Genomic DNA, 22,432 nt, shown 5'->3' on the forward strand with positions numbered 1-22,432 from the left:
GGATACTGAGGACTGTTTAAGTACGGCCCCGTGAAAACTGTTGCTGACTCGGCCGCCTGGCGAAGGGCCCAACCTGTCTGGGAGAGGATCAAGTGAGCACTAATGATGACTTCACACAGGAAGTGACCCAGAGGATGCAGGCGTTGCTAAGGAGATTTAACCCACTGGAGACACAGCAAAGGTTTTTACTTTAGGAAAGAGGCGGTGGAGGAAGGGCACGTAGCGCTGATGGAGGACAAACTGCAAACGTGGCACACAGCAGTCACACAGATGGCATGGGGTTTTTACGGGGGTACGGATATTAGCGAGACAACGACCGATTGTTCCCTGGCCACACCCAATCATTAGACTCACTCACCCAGACTGCACCACGTGCTCCTGTGCGAGGAGCTTTGTCCTCGTGCCATATCTCGTATATGAATGTAGCACGTTTCTTTTGCATTGCAGAAGGTATGTCGCCGTTAATACATCTAAGCTGAACTTGTTCGCTAATCCTCTCCCTCTGCCGTACCCCCATTCTCTCCTTGCTCGCTTATCTACACAGAGCGCCCAATACCTCATGTTGCCAGGTCCGCGATTTTCACGCGTCACGCTGTGCGTTTCGCGCAAGTGTGAATAAAAATTAAAAGAGACATTAACTTGAACTAATACATTAATATCAATCATTAAAACACGTGTAGCTAGTTAACAACTAGCGCATTGAAATTATGTACTAGAGTTTGAGTGTCCAATGTGAAATGTACTTACATCCACTTCTTAGCCTGCTGTAAAATATAAGCAAACTTAAGATGTCTATTCGTTCAACAAGCAAATTCACGCATTTAGGGATGACAACAATACTCACATTTTAGTACATATAAAGAGTTTTTTGTGTAGAAATGTAAAGGCCGCTTCCAGTCTTGGAGCATGCTAAATTAGCTCTTTTTTTGGACAGTGGTGGCCTAATGGGTAAGGCAGCGTAATTGGAAATTTGCCGGTTCGAATCCCCAAAGTGCCACTGAGCGATTCACCGTCCCCATGCACTGCTCTCCGGTCACCTGTCGTGGCTGCCCACTGCTCACAAAGGGTGATGGTTAAATACAGAGGACACATTTCGTTGTGTCACCATGTGCTGTGCTGCAGTGTTTCGCAATGACAATCACTTCACTTCCAATAAATGGATTTCAGGTACACTGTTTAATAGGGCCTGTAATTATGTTCATTTCCAACAACGTTATCATTATCATTCTTAAAATGTAAACTAAAAACGAGGGTGTCTGTTGGGGGAGTCCAAGGGCACGCCAACACTAGAGCTCATAAAACTGTAAATGAACAACTAAAACATTTCACTGCGTGTACCATGTACGTGACAGATTGCAACGAACCGTTTGCACTGTGGTTAGTACGTGACGTCACTGCATGACAGTAATGTTTTGATTTTTTTATTTTTTGTTGTTGTTGCGCGGTTCACTCCAACCTGGCAACCTCGACCCAGGCCCAGCCCATACTGCGCGGATCAACCGACCGGCTTCCTGTGTTTGTGCGGCTCGCAGAGCGCACGGACTCGAGCGGGGAGAGAGAGAGAGAGAGAGAGAGAGGGGGAGAGAGAGACGGAGAGAGAGAGAAAAGAAAAACTGGGAGCCACGGCTTGGCCGCCACCTCAACATGGAGTAGTTTAGTCTGCTCGACAACAACAACCAAAAATCCACTAAAGTCGCGCCTCGCCTCACACAGTCGGCGCCACTTTTCCACCCGTCCGCGCGCCGCAAATGAGGAGCCACGGCGTCGCGGTTACCCCGACCGAGTGACCAAAGGACAGACGGGCTTTTCTTTTTAAACATTTTCTTTCTAATTTAAATAAGATGGCGAACGACTCTCCGGCCAAAAGTCTGGTGGACATAGACCTCTCTTCCCTGCGGGTGAGTGGGGCTTCTGGGCGAGCGGCGCTCCTCCTTTTATTATTTTCCCATCTTTTTTTTTTCGGACGGCCACGCTAAATCCTGTCGTGTGCCGAGACAATAGAATACGCGTCGCATCGTGTTTTCGTCGCTTTGTGCCGCTTTTCACGGCCTCCAGACGACGCGTTTGTGACTGTTTTTCGGTGTCGGGCATTGGCACCGTCGCGGAGTTCCGTGCTTTCCTTTGTTTGCGCTGCATTGGCATGTGTTTGGCGCAACAGCTGCGTTTTAGCCCGATTCACCAAATGCTAAAAAAAACCCTCCATCGCGCTCGGATGCTTTATTTTTTTTATTATTCACCCACGCTACCCTCCTCTTTATAATTCCAGGATCCGGCTGGGATTTTTGAATTGGTGGAAGTGGTCGGAAATGGAACCTACGGACAAGTATACAAGGTTGGTGCTTTATTAAACTGTTTCCCCCCCTTCCAGACCCCATAAAAGCGTGAAAAGTGTCCGTCTTCAGCCTGGCATAACGTGGACGTTCAGTGTGCAGGCTTGACTGTTGGAATAGACCATGGGCATCCTTGGGGGGGGGGGCTGTTTTTTTTTTTTTTTTTTTTTTTTTTAATGGACAGTGTTCTTTTTTTTTTGTTGTTGCTAATCTTTAGATTCTGGAACCAGCCAGTTTCTTTAATTCCCTCCTGTAGAGTAATTACGAAGAATTCCAGAGAAAGTTGTGTTCGCGCGCGCCCCACTCCTGAAACCACCGATGATGACTGGATTTTGGCCCGTGACAATTTTATCTTTCACCTGGCACCGCTGTCACCGGGCTGAGTGCAAGGGCTTTTCATCAGCTTGTAATGATTTGCTCATGAATTACGGCGCTCACGCATGCCGTATGCAATTGTGTGCCTCGTGTAAAATTTCCAGGCGCATTTCCTTATTTTTAAGATTAGACCAATAATCGATCATCTTAATAAGGTCATGGAACTGAAGGTGGTCAGCGGTGGGCCTGGAGCAAAAGTGCTTTCTTTTCAAAGTTCTTTTGGACCTGTTTGGTTTACTCCACTTCATTTCAGAAGCCATTAAAATAATAACCATGAAACAGGCAGCGGTTGTTTCAGCGTACAAGTCACGCCCCTGTTTTAAGTGCCGTATGAAACAAAGTGCACATTGAAACAGAACCAGGGAGACGATTAGCCAGTTTCTGCCCAGTCTGGGCTGAAGAGATAAGATGGTCACTCAGCACATCTGTTTTTTTCCTGCTTCCATCCTTTGGTTTACTTTAGTGTTGGATTCAGTCGATCCATGCTGGTGTTTTTTGGTGACCCGTCAGGAAAAACCCCTAAACTGAGTGTGTCTGTGGACGTCCGTGTGTGTGAGGTCTGCAGACCCTACAGTTGGGCTTTTGTAGTTTGTTGTGCATGCTGTCACACATACACATCTTTGCTGTGGTCTGGTTGTGGCAAGAGGACATCAAAGCCACCGTGGTCAGCTGGAACGATCATATTTTGCCGTTGATAAGCAACTCTATTTCTTCATGTGTCTTCATCACTAATTGCCAGTTCTTGGAAACCCTAAGCACATGAATCCGTCTTTGGGTTTCTTTTTCATTCTTTGTATTTTACGTTGAAACCAATGGCGATGACACTGCTTTTGATGTCTGCTGTTGCATTGAAGTCTCCTGCGACACATGAAGCCTCCTTTGCTGTGTCTAATTATTTGATTGGCTCATTCACAATATGAAATGACACTGAACGGTTGTGTACGTCCCCATCTTTCCTGCAAGAACAGATGCATATCCTCCCCTCAGCAAGACCGCCTGTACTCCTGCTTTAGTTCTGGAAGCAGTCAGTTTAATTTATCGGGCCTGTTTACGCAGTCGCTCAAACAATCCATACGTGCTCTGTACTATTTATAGTGCGCCTTGAGTGCATGAAGCTACTTTCTTATTTAAAAGCTTGCTGCTTGGTCGTTCTGCAAAATGGCTGCTCCTTTATTCCAAACCCTTGGTTATTTAGCTCATGATATAGTTAGTTTGGCTCTAGACTGTAAATCGGATTCCAAATCAGTTTTGTACAGCACCAAGTTCTACAAAACGAGGCATAGTAATTGAGTGTAATTAATTTGCAAGGCTTTTTCATTTTGCCGGTTAAATGTGAGCGGCATTGTCATTTTATTTAGCATTTTTCTAATGACATTTTTTTTCCCCTAAAGCCCACAACTTGGTTTCACTTTGAGGCGGTTTGTCCAAGTCTTCTGCTTTTGCCAGAAGAGCTGTTCATTTCAATCAAGTGGCATTAACCCCCCCAACTGCCGATCTGTGCTGCTTTCTCTCATTGGTCCGTGCACTTTTCCACTTTCCCCCGGCCGTCCAATGGGCGGGCAGTTGTGCGGTTGCCGAACAGCAGCTGGGAAGTGGCAGGGAATCTACGCTCCTCATTACAAAGGTGTTTTTGTTTGGCTTTCTTTGCCACTTTTGGCCCCGTCGCCCTCCCTCGCCTGCCGCCTTCGCCCTGACAAGCTTTCAGCTGTCCGGCCGCAGTTTCACCTCCTTCACCTTCACCATTTAGCGTTCTTTTAAAGGATATTTTCTTTTGTTTAGTCATTCATTTCCTTATCTTTGCTCTGTAATGTGTGGGAGAGCCGCTGAATTTCACATGACCGGCTTAACCAACTCTGAGTTTATCAGAAGGCTGCTAGTTATTTTGCTGACATTGTGCATTTTACACTCTCACGCAGTAACTCTCTGCCGGAGAGTTTTGCCCACAACCATTAGGTAGAAATGGGTTCACGCTCGATTAAAGGGACGATGATATTTTAAAATGCGGTTTTAAAGTTATAGAGAAAGTTGTGGCTGGCTTAGTTCCGACTCTGTTGTTAAATTAGATCACAATTGTTAAAGATTGCTTTTAAAAAGTTCTAACCCTATCTCTAGCTTGGATGAACAACATGTGTTTGTGTTTGTATGCCAGTACCAAGGAATTCATGGAAAAGTTGTGAACCGATTGTAAAAAGTCGTGGAAGGAAGTTTCAGTCGGTGGCAATGAAGATTTTAATCATTATAACAGCACCAGCGGTCTTTGTTGTAACCTAATATCTTGTGAAATGTGTGTGTGAGGAAAGAAGACGTTGAAGCAGATGTGGAAGTTTGATGGAAAGGATTTGGTCGAGGCTAGGAAGATAGAAACTGTATCTGTAGGGAAGTCTTACAGATTAAAGTTAGGAGGGAACAATGTGAGTGAGTGAAGACCACACACACACACACACACACACATGCACATTACCTCACTCTTATGGGCTGCCCTGCTCCTCGCATTTCAAAAAAAAAAAAAAAAAAAAAAAAAGGACCCCCCCTTCATATTATTTTCCCCGCAGGACACTTTCAGTGATTTTCTTAAAAAAAAAAAAAAAAAAAAAATCTCTTTATTTCACATCTGCCTCACACAATGCTCTTTTTGTTAGAACTGTGACCATAAGTAATCAAGCTTTTGACCAGACGCAAGCCTTCTGCCGGAGTCACACTGCACACCACATGTGACCGGGAAGCTGCAGGGATGCCGTGTGCCGCATTCCGGTGATGAAACCGCACGTGGATTAAAGCCGAAGACAGAAGGCCACGGTGCTGGCATTGTCGGGTGGGGCAGATTTGTAAGATGTGTCTGTATCATAAAGAACATTTTCACAGTCAAACTCTCATCCATTCACAACTATTCTTGCCCTAATCCAAGGGAAAATTTGTACATCCATGAAAGTTACTTCAGCACGATAGTTTTACCCCGGTGGATTACTTATGATTATAGAAATGTTTAGAATACATGGTTTATTTTTCTTGACTCTGAGTGTTAGCTTGCTAGCACTGGTGAATCAATGTTCTGAAAATACTGAGAATTGGCAATCCCAATAGATCAATTATGGTTCTACACCATAAGTAATAAACAATTCAATGGATTGTTTTTGCTTCACGGTTACTCTCAGTAGAAAGTGAAGGTGATATGGAATGTTGCTCCTTCTGGTGTGATGTTTGGACGCTAATTAATTGCATTGATGAAGTCCCAGCATGCCGGGAGAGGACTGCGGCTAAGATGCTAGCGCCTTCCTGGCCCGCTCATCACCTTTATAGTCACGGAGTTGGCAGTAGTCTCGACACTTAAGGGCAGAGTCCCCGTAAGGCCGCTGTTTTCCTCACAACATTTGTGTTTTTAATGTGTGAGCGCTGGCCAGGTTTATCAGGATCAGTGGCATATTGGAACGTCTGTGCTCATCACTGCTTCTGTAATGTAATATCCATTGACGTTTACGAATGAGTGTTAACATAGAACCTTGGTGACCTACATGCATTTTAATTTGTAAAGCGAATGATTTTCTTCATTGTGAAACACTGCTGCCGAGCACACGGTGACTCAACGAATCGTGTGCTCTGCTTTTAACCATCATCCTTGGTGAGCAGTGGGCAGCCATGACGGGCGCCTGGGGAGCAGTATGTGGGGAATCGGTATTCGAACTGGCAACCTTCTGATTACGGGTCTGAGTAACAAATGTTCGGTTGTGTGCTTTTATGACGTGAATTTAATTTCACCTTGAGAGATTATTTAACATTAGTACGAGGTCCCCCAGCCTGTCTATGGTCCTGCAGTGGCGAGAAATAAAGATAGGTGTAACGAGAGCTCTCTGCTCCGCCATTTAGAGTGCGGAAACTCAGATGTCCGGAGCTGCAATTTGTCCCCTTCTGACGTCATAAGGGGAAAGGTTACCTCCCCTTTCTCATGCTTTTTCCGCCTAGAGAATTTCCCACCCCTCCCCTAAAACAGTAGCTCCACTGAACGTCATGGCTTCTAAACGTCCAAAGCGCTGAAGTTGCTCTGTTGATTGGATGTAAAAACTAGCATTTTTTTTGTTACGTCACACAAGACTGAAGAAACAGTGGATTCTTTTTATTTATATATTTATTTATTTTCTGGGAAAAAACAGAGACGACTTGCTGTCTGCACCACACATTATGGTTGGTGATTGGTGTTGATGACGTCATTTCCGCAAATGCCTGCTGCTCTCCTCCTCATTAGCATTTAAAGCTACAGACACCGAAACTGTAATTCTGCACTCAGGCTGACTTTTTTTTAAATCGACTCCAGATATGGTATTAGGGGACCACTAAGACTGATATAAAAGCAAAAATAAATTACATGTCAGGGGACCTAAGAATATTGTGTGAAAGAGATTTTGTGAATGTTCTAGGTTTCTGTATTATGTTATAGCAATTTCACAGCTGACCACGCCCCTGTCTGATGCTGTGGTAAACTAGCTGGGGTCGATCTAATGGTACAGTTTGTCTGTGTTCATGATTGATTGGTGTATTTTCGAAAAAAAAGTTGTCCCCCTGTGTGTGCCGATAATTTGCCATTTACAACATTTAAAATCACAGGTCCATCTGCACCCCCAATATTGGACCCAAGCTAACTTACCAGTCAGTCTTTCGCGTGGCCAAGTTTGCTGAAGCTACCGTTCCTTTTAACCCGAGGCCATCGCTGGTAGCTGGTGAGGAGGAATGGCGGTCTTATCGCTCTGGCCGCCGGCCCAGCTGGCATGGCGTGCTGGACAGGACTCAGGTGGTTTTGAGAGCGGAAGAGGCAAAGGTGAATCTATCAGCGAGGGATATGCAGGGAGAGCTGCATGCTTTCGTTTAATGGCCATATATAGTCAATCCAGAGCTTCGACACACACACACACACACACACACACACACACACACACACACACCTTTAGCACTTCTTTTGCGTTCCATATATGTTTTCCCTTTCCTAAATTTACCCTATACTTAATTTGCTTTTCGGTATTTGAACTATGTGGGCCGGTGATGGCACTGCTGTGGAAAAGGGTGTGCGTGTGAGAGAGAGAGAGAGGGCACAGGGTGCTAGACCTGCCCTAAATAACTCGGCCCACTTCTGCCTGGTGCCGGGCACCTCACGAGGGGACACACACACATCAAAGGCCTGAGCACCCTGGTCATCAACCAATGTGAAGATATCCCAGATTTTAATGCTTCAAGCCCATGTTGTTTCCGAGGCCTCCCTGTTCCCACGGGGCCGTGAGGAATTTGGGTGTGATAATTAGACTCCTCTTCAGAAGGCGCTCTTGTGATTTCTCTCATTCGCATGGCGTGTGGCCTTAAAGAACATTTGTTGTGAATATGCAAAGCAAGTTGCAGCTTGTTTTTGAGAGCCGTTACGCAACCATCTCTGACTTTCCCATGCAAGTCTGAATTAGGCCTTATAGGAAATTAGGACTGGGAAATGATTTACAGCATGGTGTGTGTGGATGGGGGATGGGGGGGTGGAGCAGGTGCACTTTGAGGACCGCACACTTTCGTCTGTCCACAGAATGATTTATGTGTACCATGTCAGACAACATAAGAATGGAGCTGAGGACCGAAGAGCTCCTAATTTTCTTTTCTTTTTATCTTTTCATACCTGATGCAGCCTCAGCTGACGAGCGTAACCCACATTACTGTAAAGTAGAAGTAACCTCAGAGCAGGCCACGATTTCCAGGCGGGAGTGGAAGGCCCATCCTCTTAGCACAAGCTGTCTAATGCTGTCTAATCCCGCCGCCATATGGAGCTGAGCTCCTGAGAGACTGCCCGCTCGCAAAACCACGCTGCCGCCCAGCCCGTCATGAACTTGCAATCACATTTTACATTACAACTCATGTGGAATATGAATCTGGTCACGCTGTGGTATAATAAAACTATTGAAGTAAATATGTGCTACATGGGTTATTTTTCTTAAATCTGATGTTTCTATTAAATTGTAGAATTTGAATGTAAGTGTATGATCTAGTTTTAACAGGTTTAAACAGGGTTTGATTACATGGTGGAACATCTTGCAAATTATGAGCCTCATAGTTCAAAATAATTGCCAAGAAACAGATGCATTTTTTGGTTTGTTTTTTCAGCAACGCGTTGCATCTTAATTCTTTGCACACTGCTTGTTCCAGGTTGCAGCTTTAATCCATTTCTTGTGGTCACATTGTCTGCCTGTATTTATTTCAGGGGTTTCACATTGTCATCATCTGGCCAGTCTTTGTGCTCCTGTGTGGCATCCCCTGAGTCTGGGTGTGATGTGTCTTTGTGGACTTATTCCTGAGGACATTCTGATTGGCTGGTGGAGTAAAGAATTTGACCTTTGCTCCTCAACTGGACCATCTACACACAGTAGCATAGGAATCACAGACAAATATTTCCCTATGATAAAGATTATATAGTTTGTTCTGTGATTTTGCTTCAGTTACACAGCTGCAATGTCCCACAAAATCATATATCATTCCTAATTGTGAAAAGCAGATAGAAGCAATGTGTGTATTTATATCATATCTGGGGGAAATTTGTTTTTTCTTATCCGTGGGTTCAGTACACTGGTATGCAGTATTTACATAATGCATCACCATAGGAAGCATCCAGTATTGGTTATTTTAAGTCCCTACCTTTATATATATATATATTTATATATATATATACACACACACACACACACACACACACACACACACTAGCATGTGTACATGTATATGTGCTTGTGTTTTTCCACTTTTCTGTGATTATATAGGTCATGGCCTTTAGAATGTTTACTCTAGTATTCTGGTTGGTCACGCTGTGCATTGTTCTCTGCCCTACATTTATACATCATGCTTATGTGGCGAATTCTAGGTCTACATCCTGGCCTTGGCCTCTGATGAACATGGATGTGATCAGGAATGGGGCATCCTGAAAGGTGAAGAGACGTTTTCATATAAGCCTTGCGTGCCAAGCTGCGTCTGTGCGTGCAGAACGCCAAGGGTTAAACATCTTTGGCTGTGGGTTAAGGGCTATTTTTAGCCATGCGCAGCGGAGCCTGGATTGTGGGTTAGTGTGTTGGAATGGGAGTAGTGGGTTATAGGCTCGTACCATTCACTCCCAACTCTCATGGTTCTCTACAAACACACAGACTTCCATGAAGGGCTTACGTTAAGGCAGGCGGGGTTTGGTTTGGGGCGGACTGGGGCCATTTGAATGTTGTTGATTTGCATTTTAGACATCAAGGATCATGGGAGATGAGCACAAAGCTCACAATGGAACTGATGTGTTTTCTTGGAAAATCGTTTAAAATTGGGGCAAGCAAAAATGTGATGTCCCTGATTACTGTCTCGGTTTGGGCTATCATGTTTACTTTATAACTCCTGTCATATATTTTATATATATACACACGTGCGCACGCACACACACACACACACACACACACATAACCGAGCCATAGTCATGCTCTCGGTAAAAGTAGGCTGTGTTTGCAGAGGGATGAGTGGCACTGAGCCGTTGATCCTAAGCAAACAGAGGTCTGGGTGAGGGCCACGGTACTGGACGACCTGCACTCATTCAGCCATGCCAGTTCGCCACCGCTACCAGGGTGCTATTCCAGAGACCTCAAAACGATCTTTCATGTCCATGTGGGTAAACAGGAACGCGCTGGGTTAAAGTTTACTTTATATTGCATTCATTCCATCTAGAGTGCAACCAAATTTCTCAATGGTGCGACCGGGAGTTGGTTTAAATATATAATTAAACAAAAATTTAATAAGAAAATACTATTAAACAAAATTTACAGGCCATAAATAAATTGGTATGTAGTGGAAACACTAACATATTGTCAACATCCACATATTAAAATTAATATTAACATTACATGGCCCGGTCTAGCCAATAGCATTATATCCCCTACTTGGCAGGCGGGTATAAGGATATTAAGGGTCAAATTTGGACACACAGATGCTTGGCACATAAATTAATGCTGTGACCGAAATCGCATACTACATGGAGGAGACGCAGGAATCCCACATTTTCAACCTCCGAGAGTGGCTGGTCACTCCATGTAATGTACTAGAAATTTCCCGTGTTATTTTCTAAGCATGTGGATTGTCTCTGAACATTTTCTCTCGTCTTGCAAGAGTTTGCTGCAGCGGGCACTCGGCACCTGTAATTAACCCCTTACATGCCGCTCAAACACAGACATTTCTCAGACCGTGGTATCGGTCCCCGGTATCGGCAGACTTTTCATGAGCCTTTGGTTTTTCTTCCCCAGCAAGTCCGGTTGTGCTTATAAAGTGTGCGGGTGTTGTGAGCCAGAAACAGTGACTGGTTGGTCATTTTATCCATCTGTGTTTTTAAATGTCTCTTCACCACATGTGCAGTTTTATCAGCAGTCCACCGCTTTTTATCTCTCTGCCTGCCTTCCCCTGTGTCCCAGACTGTCTGACGCTCTGCCTGAACAGAAGTCTCGATGTCAGCAGAGGAGAGAGGACCCGACTCGGGCAAAAAAATAAAATAAAATCACAAAACTGCCGTCACACCACATAATTATGCTTATACACGCTCACACACAGAGATACTTTCTCTGCAGCAGGAGTTTGTGGTTGTGCTGTGGATGTGATCCACCCCATCATCAGGTAACCTGTACTTATCACAAACTCAGGCCCTAAAAATCCCGCTTGTCCCACATAGTTATGGACTTCAAACACACAGGCACAGAGTTCTTCCGTGTTCTACATAGTCCAAAACTTTTTCCTGGAGTCAAAATGACAGACCTGTAGCATTCCCGTAAATGTGTGATTTGCGGTCGCGTCGTACTGCTATTGGCCGTTAAACCCAGTAAAAGCCACATTTTCTTGGAGAGCCGGCCAGCGGTTGGTGGAGCTTGCCGATGTGGTCCTGTTCATTGCTTTCATAACGGCGTTTGAGTAAGCCTGTCACTGCTGATTAGGAGATGCTCTGTGGCTCTGTGCCCTCTAGATGTTGAGAAAACACACCAAAGTCATGTTAAGCCCTCAGCTTCCCTCCAACCGTGGATGCCCTTTGACCTGGAAGTAAACAGGAGCGATAAGTGACTGGTGAACTACACTAGCGTCTTCGGAAACGAACAGTTCTCTATTTTTTACATCCCTTTTTAAAACTGGGACATGTAAATCCCAGAATGAAATGTGTGTGTGTGTATGTGTGTTTTTTTTTTTTTTTTTTCTCTTTCTGCCACCCCTCCCCTCACGCCGGCTGTTTGCACAGCCAGCCTGGTCTCTTCAAAGCCTCCCGGCCGATGGGTTCCTGCGGAATGCTGCCTTACCCAGTTCTGCGTCCGCTCTGCTGAACTGGGAATGCAGTCTCGGAGAGGATTTGAGGGTCCCCCCCCCATCACTAACTATTTCATCCCAATGTGCTTAATAGTGAAAATGCATAGGAATAACAGTTAAAGATGGTGTGTACAGACTAGGCACTCAGGGGATTTGGAAGTTCCTTTTTATGATACAGCGGTTATTGTTGCTAAGCAACATTGTTCAGTCATAATTTAGGAACAGATGCTTGTCACGTTATTACTGGTTAAATGATGTGGATATGGCGGAAGTAATATTTTAAAAGGTCAGAGTGAGAACCCATTCGCTAATGAGAAATAACTTATTTTGTGTTTAATTTTCCTGCAGCTGCAATTTTAAAAAATCTGTGCAAACTTTTAACTTGTCCATCTTTACTCCAGCATCTTTCAGCCGGTCTGCCGGCTTATATAGCTTGGATACTGGATCTAATGCTGGATTTTGGAATAAATCCAGAAAAATGATCCTTTGGTTCCTAGTGGTACTGAAACTATTTTGGTCAAAAGTGCCTTTTGTGAGCCGAAGCTGGACCTGTTTCCCTGCCACCGTTGCCACCACCACCTGGTCTCCTGTCCTCGTTCTCCCAGACCTAAAAGGCTCTTTTCAAGTGGCCTTTGATGGCTCTGAAATAGGTGTGGAGTAATTTGACTGTTAAAATTGTCTTCACCTTCACTTTCATCATCCTATATTAAACATGAATGATTTGTCATGGTTGCCTGCTGTAATAATACCCATACAATATTTTTTGTGTTATGATAAGATAAGGTTATTCTTGATTAGTCCGACAAGTTACGTAGTCATGGCAGAAATTGGACAGTGTGAGATAAGAGCAGCAAGTTACTTTATCCCCATAATTAGTGGTCAGAACTATGAAAAAGTGTAGTACTAGTCGTGTTTTACTACTGGGTACTTTATATTACAGTTATGACAAAAGCCATTTAAGCGGTTTGAAAACATGCCATGTGATGCACAGGACACAAAAGTAGTTTATTGCTCCAAATATTTCAATGTATAATGGGTGTCTGTGCGACACTTCAATAAAATAATGCTTATGCAATACCAATATATGCTGCTAAAATGACCAAGTTGGTGTGATGTTTGTTGTCCTGTGCATCACTTCCCAATGTCACCGGTCTAAACGCCACATGAGTGCTGTACATTGTATGAATATATTTTAATTAAGCCTTATGCACTATTCAATATAACATATATAAACTGAACTTGTAATGTGATATGATGATGATCTGCTTTGAATTGAAATTAGTAATCATTTTACACAGTGAGCGGTAACCTTCAGTTAAATACATTGAAATTAAATTGTTTATCTGAGTACCAATGTTAAATATTAGGACAAGTAAAAATATTTATATTTTTTTTTTTAGCATTTAGGGATCATTTTCCAGAGAATCTGAAACTGTGATCTGTATATACCCATATTACACATGAGGAAACGCTGGTGTATTGGATGACAGCCTTCAGTGGCTAAAAGTATGCATGTTATAACATTTTAGACATCAAGTTCGGCTCATTGTTTAGTCCGCCTTTTGTCCTGCATGCTGCACATCTGGCCTTGGTTAGGGGCGATCTGAGGGATGGCTCCCTGCCTGAGATAACCCTGCCCTGGGGTGGGGCCCCTGTGATGGGGGCGGTGAAGGCTCCTGGAGGCCCAGGCCTGGCTGCTTCGTATCAAAGGAAGGTCCCTCCTCCAGGGAGTCGGTCAGCTGCTGCACCGGCTCTTCTGTCCCCCGCTTTTTCCTCTATTTATGACTTTTTTTTTTTTTTTTTTTTTCTTCCCCTCCTCCGTGTCTCTGGAAAGGCTTTAACGCCTGACTGTCTTGCTCTTATTTTTTGTGAGTGTGTTTGCAAGGTTATATTTAAAACGAAACAAGAGCTTTGTCTGTGCTCTTATCTCGGTCTCCTGATGGGTCAGGCCTGGAAGAAGGGATCGAGAGTGTTGAGAATAGAAAACGGATGATAACTACTGCACCATCCCCTCACTTCCTGTGTGAAAATGGGGACTTTGACGGTCCTGCTTCTCCTCTTATCAGATCTTCCCAGTGGAAAGGTCAGAGCAGCACAATCTACCCTCTAATGTCTCACTAACTGGAGATCCTGCCCTGTCAAGCGCGTGTGCATGCACAGAATAACACAGCAGGGCAGTGTTCCTACCTGCTGTGCACCTGTGAGTAAAGGGCCCCTGAACTTCACGGCAAAGCAACTCCAGTTTCCTCTGAAAAAGAGAACCTGGTCATGAGGACGGCCGTGGTAATGAAGAGGCGCTTCAGGCAAAGGTGCAGTATTTTCTGTTGCAATTCTAGGCTTGTTAGAAATGATTCGCCTGATTCTGGAATCATTTACTGATATGGCTAAAATGAATAGGGGTTTATGTTGTATTATACAAGGTATAGAAGTATTATTTTGGGTGGAAACAGGTCCTGCCTTTTTTTTGTAATGATGACACATCGCACTACCAGCCACTGCGTTATTGCATCACTGTTTCAAAGAAACAGTGTAACCAGGAACCTGAAATGGAAAAATTCTGGCCAGTTATACTGTAGTTCTTCGCATCCCTGTTTAACTTGTCCTTTTTCTGCCTTCTGTAATGAGCTCACTTTTATTTAGTCTTGTTCTTGTGGACGGTCCCAGAACTGTGCTGAAATAGTTAAGTGTGTGGGATTTTTATTTTTATTGCGCTGCATTAACGACCTGAGCAGATCCTGCTCTGCCTGCTGGAGGAAGCGAATGGACTTACCTTGAACCATGGCCTACTGCCCCTACCTTTTTTTATTTTATTTTTTTTGCCCAGTGTCTGTTCATTTGTAATGTGGCCAGTCCGCTTTGTGCATGTATTGCGAATGACTTTGGTCTCCTGGCACTTCCTTGGGGAAGTCCAGCGCTCCGTTCACGATGTTATCAAGCATCATGTTCCTTAGGCGGTTTGGTACATTGGTTTCCTGAGCATCCTCCTATTCGTCTTCTCTTTTCTGTTCCTTTGCCTCCTCACAGCATAACGATCAACTGATATTTCCACTCTGAGTCTAGACTGGGAAGCTGAGTTTTACATGATGTGGCGGCTACTGCTGGTTTCATTTACTGCTCCAGGTTGCTATTAGACCAGGTGGCTCGTGGGGCCAGAACACAGAGTTGCCCGTTTCAACTCAGGATTTTTTTGGGCTCCAGGAGTTTTGTCCAAATTCTGACTGAAAATGAACATCTCGGGCAAAATTACATCCGTTGTCTTTGTTAACCCCCGCTGCTTGGTTCTGGTCCAGGCCTGTCATGGGTCATGGTTTTCTTCTGATGTGGTTTAAAGTTCTTTGTTCCCAACCACCCTTCCTGTTGTCTGCATTTAGTCTTGAGGATTGAAATTAAATTTCCACTTCTGATTAATGAGTCAGTGGTATGACCATGCGTTGCCAAGTATTCCAGAAATACTGCACAGCTTTCATATGCCTTATTCAGAATGGAGCTTTTAGTTTGTTGGGTTTATTTGATGAAATTGTTCATATTACACATCCTAATGGGACCTTTGCTTTCAAAATAGTCAGTAAGAGGTGGGTGTAACAAGTTACTTTTACTTTACATTATTAGTAGGTTTACAACCCAATACAACCCAAAAAACCTGTACTCTTACTTTGCTACATTGGACAACAAGCAACTCGAACATTTCTATACTTTGTTTTTGCCAGACAGTGTTATAATTGTTTTTGCTGGACTGTTTTAATTTTAGTTTTAGTCTAGTCTTTGTGTCCAACTGTCATTTTAGTCTTAATTAGTCTTAGTGACATCCAGACTCATTTTAGTTTCAGTCGACTAAAAGTCTGAGCATTTTAGTCAGAATTACCCATGAATACTTCAGTGTAATACGTGCAAAGCCCTATTGTTTTTGCTAATATTATTATTATTTTCCTACTTGCAGAGTGTGCCATTTGAATACTGCATTTGGCCATATAATTCTGCACACATCCATTGTTTTAAAGTAACGTTAAAGGGGGTTGCACCTTGTTTTCCTCGCCCAAACTCCACCACCCACCGGGCTGCACTGCGCAGCCAGTCCCAGCTCCACCGCACTTGCGCCAAAGGACCTGCCTTCTGACAGTCACCTTATAGGATAAAGAATACACTACATCCATTGCAGGCACAGCTTCTGTTTTCTTTTCCAATTCATTGTAAAGAAAGTGCGTCCAAAGATCAATTCTCCCAGCCAGCTGGTAAACCACTGCAAGAGGCCTGATTTATATAATTAATGCTGGAATGGGAATTGAGCAATTCCCATTCACAACTCATCTGTACGACTGAAACGGAGACATGAGAAATAGAATCCGCAATATAATAAAGTGATTAAATGAGAGGAAATAACATCTAGTCCCGTTTTTGTAAATTAAGAAACATTTGAATCTTTTGATGTCTTTCGTTAAAGTTATTGTCACATGGCCAGGTCTAGTCAGGTCACATCAAAAAGGTTTGTTGACTAAGATATTTAGTGAAGCAACATTATTCAGGTATAGCAACAATAACCGCATGACATAGTTTCCCCAATCACACATAGCCATGCAGTCACATGAACACTCATTAACTGGGGCAGCATAGTGGCACAAACTCATCACACAGCACAGACACGGAGTGGAAAATGACAGATGTGACTGTTTCCAGTGTTAAAACCAAAGGTTACAGAAAGAATACAGAATCCCGGTCTTTCATATTGACCCTTTTAGCGTTTGCATTTAGTAGTAGACCTCTATACAAATTCTGTAGAGGAAGGAATTTTTATACATACATACATACATACATACATACATACATACATACATATATACATATAAATAATAATAATAAGCTATTATAATTATTAGGAAATACCAGAATGAGCACATTTATAATTTTTCTGTCTGAAAAATAAACAAGAATACAAATGGTTACTTAGTACTTGAGTAGTTTTATCACTAGATGATCACTCTTACTTGAGTCATTTTTTTGAATGACTACCTTTTACTTGTGATTTTGAGAATTATTATTTTGGAGCACCGCTTTTGGATACTCTACCCACCTCTGGTCACAGTGAGAACTAAGTGGTCTGGGCAATATGCCTGGGCTTGTTTCTACCCTGTAGGTCGCCACCCCACATCCTGTGGCTCTGTATGCCAGGATAGACATATTTACCCATTAAATATTTTCGCCTTCTAAACATGCCCGGATGTGTCAAAAACATATATATTTAGCACCCCTACCCTGCAGTTACCCAGCGCTGTGGGTCCGGCTACCATCAGCCTGGACTGCTGGAATTTAAATTTAGGGAGATGAATGGTGCCCTTGTGCTGGCAGCAGCAGCAGCTGCCTGTGGTCTTCATCTTTCATCTGAAGGGTTAGAGGGAGAATCCACCCCGATGTCTGTTCTGGTCTTGCCCTTGATTTGATTAGTCTTAATTAACAACAAGCACCTTAGAGTGGGAGCACATGCGAGGGTTGATGTTTGGGGCAATAATATGCGTATTACATTTACAGCAGTTATCAGACGCCCTTATCCAGAGCGACTTAAAATCAGTATTTACAGGGACAGCCTCCCTGGAGCAATTTTTGGGTTAAGTGTCTTGCTCAGGGACACGATGGTAGTAAGTGGGATTTGAACCTGGGCGAGTGTGTTACCCACTAGGCTACTACCACCCTGGTTGGTTGAGTTGTTAATGCGTAGTACTGTTGATGTAAATTATTTCATAGTTAAATATTGATAACACGAACTTTATCTTGGAATATTTTTTATATATATATATGAGAGACCAATTATACTAGCGGTGTGTTGGGACTGCCCGGTTTACTTCGGGCTTGCCTTGTGTCCGTTTATCCAGATCGGTGAGTGGATGAACCAGATTTGATGGTGTTGACCGTAGGGTGGTTATGGATTAGGTGACATTTTAATGTGTGTGACCCCTCTCGCCTGTCTGACCCCGCAGCACGTATGACTCTTAAACTTGAACTAAACACACACAAAGGAAGCACACATATTGGTTTACAACTTGGAGACTGTGGTTGAGCACTACTTATGGAAACCTGATGGCATTATCTGAAAATCTGAGAGCAGCTTCCAAAGATGTGATCACCATATCCTGAAGGCGCTGAGGTAGATTAATGTGTTTGTGAGTCAGTGGTCATCCTGTTTTCTCATCTCAGCTACACATTCGGTTTCCTCCTTTATCCTGTCTGTGTGTTCAGTCACTTTTTTTTTTTTTTTTATTATTTCGCAGCAAGTAGCGTAGCTCTTGTTCTGCGATTATCCAGTGTTTCTCTTGGCCGTGCACGTTTTGTCCCACAAATCAATCACTTGACCTGAGAGTAACCACGCTCTCCAGGGCAAAACTCAATCCAACACAAACGAAGTCTGCTAATCTCTCGTCAGTCGTCTCTGAGGAGGAGTGACCGGTCCCCCTCCGTCCCCCTCCCACCCAAAACTCTCTTTCTTCTTCTGAAGCCTGTCCCCCCCCCCCCCCCCCCCCCCCCCAACCCAACAGGAACAAGATCAGATATCTGTTGCTGAGAGAAAGATGTCACCTGAGGCCACACGTGACATGCTCACACAGAGAGACATGTCAGTTTTCAAGCAGCATTCCCCCTCCCCCCACCACCTCCATTTAATCTGTGATGTCATGTGTTTCCACTGAGGGGCAGCCGGCCTGAGGGGCGATGACATCACAGCCGGACTGTACCATTGAATGAAATGTCCCCTCCGGTTCGGTTGGGGCTCTAAGACACATTTCTGTGTGACACTGGTTTCTTGCAGCATGTTTAGTTTGGAATTATTGAATGTGGTTGGTTGAGTTGTTAATGTGCGCAGATCCTCCTTTTCCTGTCTAAGCAGGAAGGGGCTTATTGCTCTGGTGACAAATTCCTGCTGTCACGCTTATGGTTTACCCTGTGATCGTGATTCACATGACACACTGCTGTGTGTGTGTGTGTGTGTGTGTGTGTGTGTGTGTGTGTGTCTTGGCTCTTGCCACCTGAAATTTAATGCATATATGGAGATTTTTTCATATGATTATTTTCTATGGAATGACCTACATGTTCATTTCCAGATGCTCGCTGTGCACTGAGCAGTTGAGAGATGTTCTATTCCCCTCGTGTGTGTGTGTGTATGTGTGTGTGTGTGTGTGTGTGTGTGTGTGTGTGGATGTATGAATGTAAATGTGTTCATGTGAAAGGATTGAAAGGGAAGAGTGTGGGAATATTTATTTATAGCCCCGCGGGGTAGGACCCTGTCATGCTCAACTTAGACTCTGCGGACAGGGGAAGTCCTGGAGGGGTGGATTTGGCCCCTCACCACTGAAACCTTGCTCAGAATTTTGTGATTATGGCTCTGTGTACACAAAAATATATTATACCTTTTTATCAGTTGTGCCTCATATTTTCTTTAAAACAAAGTTTACAAAATATATAAATATAAAATAACAAGTTTAGAATGATTGATTTGAAAAGAGAATTTTCCAGGCCGTGAGAAGTTTTGGAATATGAAACAAACATATAAAGATATGAAACAGTCATTGATATCTGATTAACACGTGAATGTATAACTGTTTACATATTTCCCTTAAGACTGCGTGAGAAATGTTTGTCTATGTTAACTACAATGTATTGTAACGCAATGCAAAATACAAAGTAACTGTAGAAATGTATAATGTTTTGTGTAGCTTGGTTTTGAATTTCTTGTGTGATTTTATGGATTTATGACCCCCCATTTCCTTTTTTGCAGGGCCGACATGTCAAAACCGGTCAGCTGGCTGCTATCAAAGTCATGGACGTGACGGAGGTAAAGAAACATCCCTCTGTTGGTTTGTGCTGTGTGGATGAAAGGGTTGGGATTGCCGTCCTGCAGTCAAATCTTTCGCCTCTGATCAGTTTACCTGTTGACTTTCTGTTTATCTTTGATGCGTGTTTTCTGCCAGTTTAGAACTTTAAAATATCACTGAACGGGAAAAAACATATCCACAGTACCCAAAATGTTATCTATATAAAATACACTTAATATAAAATATTTCAAATGTGCTATTAGAATTGGGAATTCATGGTTCCGAAAAACTAATATCTTTTTGGATTGGTTTAGCTGGGATAATTATTGTCAATGTTTCTATGGTCTACATTTGTTTTACCCTCACAAAATATATTCCCATAATATATATGGAATTTTCTTTAAAACCACACACACACAATCTGTTGCATTTGCAGTTTAGCTGCAGTTTGCCTTCAGTAGATGTTTAACGCTATTTATCTGCAGGCATTGTGGCCTCACACGTTGCAGACAGACAGTACAGTTCGGGTTTCGTCTCATCCGGTTGGCACCATGCCTGTTATGAAAGTGGCACATGAACCCTGCGAATGCCTGAGTAATAAGCAGCCGTCATTACCTCAAAGCCAGCGGGGGTTTTATGGAGTGCTTGCGTCATTATAGGGGGAATTCAAACCACACACACACACACACACACACACACATCTTGCTCACCATGTAGCATTTTTTACCTTCAAACTAGTTTTATTTTTTGGTTATTTCTCAGCTGGAGGTCAACTGAATGACCACCCACATACACATCAGTGGATTTAGGTTTTGCTGAAAAGCCACTCAGGAGTGTTCAGGCTGCCCCCATTATTTCCTTTTTGCTCTTGGTGGCCCTGTTGAAACTCGTGTTCATCTTTACATGTGGCGTGTATGTGAAAAAAGTAGCAGCAGCAGCAGCCCACCTCCTTAGTCTTAAGTGGCATACATCTGGACACCCCACCCCACCCTGCCACACGGGCCGGTAGAGTCTCACTTCACCCGGTTCAGCTCTGCAGCGGGGTGCGGATGATGAACGGCCACTTTTCCTTTGGTTGCTGGCCCAATGTTAAATACTTTATCACTTACACAGTTTCTCCAGAGAACAAAGACAAACTGATCTTGGCAGCGGGAGGCTTCGGCAAAGGCCAGTCATCCCATTGGCCTCGTCTCCCACAGGAAACAGACTCCCTTGTCAGCGCTCTCCACTATAGGGTCCCTTTACATCACTAAATAAAAAAAAATGCTCTGCTGTGTATTTTAAGTAACTTATTTAATATAAAAGAGAATTAAGAAGATGATTGGGGTGAAACGCAGTGACAGATTGGAGAAATATGTGGAACTCTGCAGATCTTGAATTATAAAGACAGGGTGACCTCTTAAACAAACACAGTCCAATTAACAGTTCCTGACACTCTTTTTATCATTTTTATAATTTATAAGCGTTTGAAGGCTTCCGTCAGGTGTGTGTGGGACAGTGGTGCAGTGTGTTGTGATGAGTCAGAGTCGTGAGCTGATCGTTACACAACCGCTTCCTGCCCCGCCCTGCTCCGCCTCGCTGAATCACTGAAAAGCATCCGTACAGGTGAACGTCTTGGACAGCTATGTGTTGTAACCAATAAATCTCATAGAAATGTTTATATTTGTTACAAAAATCAAATGTTTAAGTTTGCCTCGGGTTGCCAGTAAAGGTACAGCGGAAGTGGATCTCGGAGGGCAAACGTCTAATACCCACATTAAACATTAAACTTCAGTTATGCACATTAGTCCATATGAAGATTTACTGTGCCTCTGTTAAAAAAAAAAGTCGTTTAACCTTGACAATCATTCGCTCAGATATACATTCGTCTCATCTCATAGGCTCACCTTATTGGATTTCCATCTGTTTCTGTAATGCACCGAAATGGAACCTGGTATGTACTTTAAATAAAACTGATATGGTGGCAGTGCTGCCAAAAGAATCATAGCATCAAAAAGAAGAAAAGTTTGTGCACAAAGCTCTCCTTCTTTCCTACTGGGATGAACCCTCGTCCGCTGCTCCTCTGAGTGCGCCCTGACCCAGATTCTTCATCGCACACACAGCCATATAGCACACACAGCTGAAGATAGAAAATAGTCACTATCCAATATTTTATTCGGGGGGATTGTGGGGCAAAAAGCTTCAACAATACACAACACGGGTGTGTACCCACAGTCATGTGACACTGATGCTGCAGGGCCTTTACATTACATTACATTGTACTACCGGGGGCGGAGTCCCACATCCCACCCACCCCCACCGCCGCTGTATACAGCAGAGCATGCCCACGCTGCCACTGAAACACAACAACGGCCACATTGCATCAATATGGCTTTGTCAGCATTGTTGGTAATTCTTGTCACATGTGATGGGAAGCTACAGTCGGGCCACCGCTAGGCTGTCAAGGGACCCGATCTGGGGGTCTTGTGACTGGATTTAGTTGTCTTAAAATTGCACTTGGCACTAGAGGTGTGCATTTGGCAAGATAAAATGCGTATCACGAATTTCTCAGTATATTTTGATACTGTACGTGTTGCGATATTCTACTGCCGAGATACTTGAGAGCTGATTACAGAC

General features: G+C 43.6%; 1 protein-coding gene across 13 annotated transcripts in view; it reads left to right on the top strand.

Moving 5' to 3' along the window:
• Positions 1 to 1,502: 1,502 nt before the first annotated feature.
• Positions 1,503 to 22,432, top strand: part of LOC114765285 (mitogen-activated protein kinase kinase kinase kinase 4-like) — a 38,993-nt gene continuing 18,063 nt past the window's right edge. For all 13 annotated transcript variants that reach the window (XM_028955390.1, XM_028955392.1, XM_028955395.1 and 10 more), the window contains exons 1-3: positions 1,503 to 1,898; positions 2,267 to 2,332; positions 19,780 to 19,836. In XM_028955390.1, the coding sequence (XP_028811223.1) occupies positions 1,842 to 1,898; positions 2,267 to 2,332; positions 19,780 to 19,836 (180 nt within the window). In that variant the 5' untranslated portion in view covers positions 1,503 to 1,841. The remainder of the gene's footprint in view (positions 1,899 to 2,266; positions 2,333 to 19,779; positions 19,837 to 22,432) is intronic.

This window comes from Denticeps clupeoides, chromosome 15 (assembly GCF_900700375.1).
Source record: "Denticeps clupeoides chromosome 15, fDenClu1.1, whole genome shotgun sequence".
NCBI classification, from domain to species: Eukaryota; Metazoa; Chordata; class Actinopteri; order Clupeiformes; family Denticipitidae; genus Denticeps; species Denticeps clupeoides.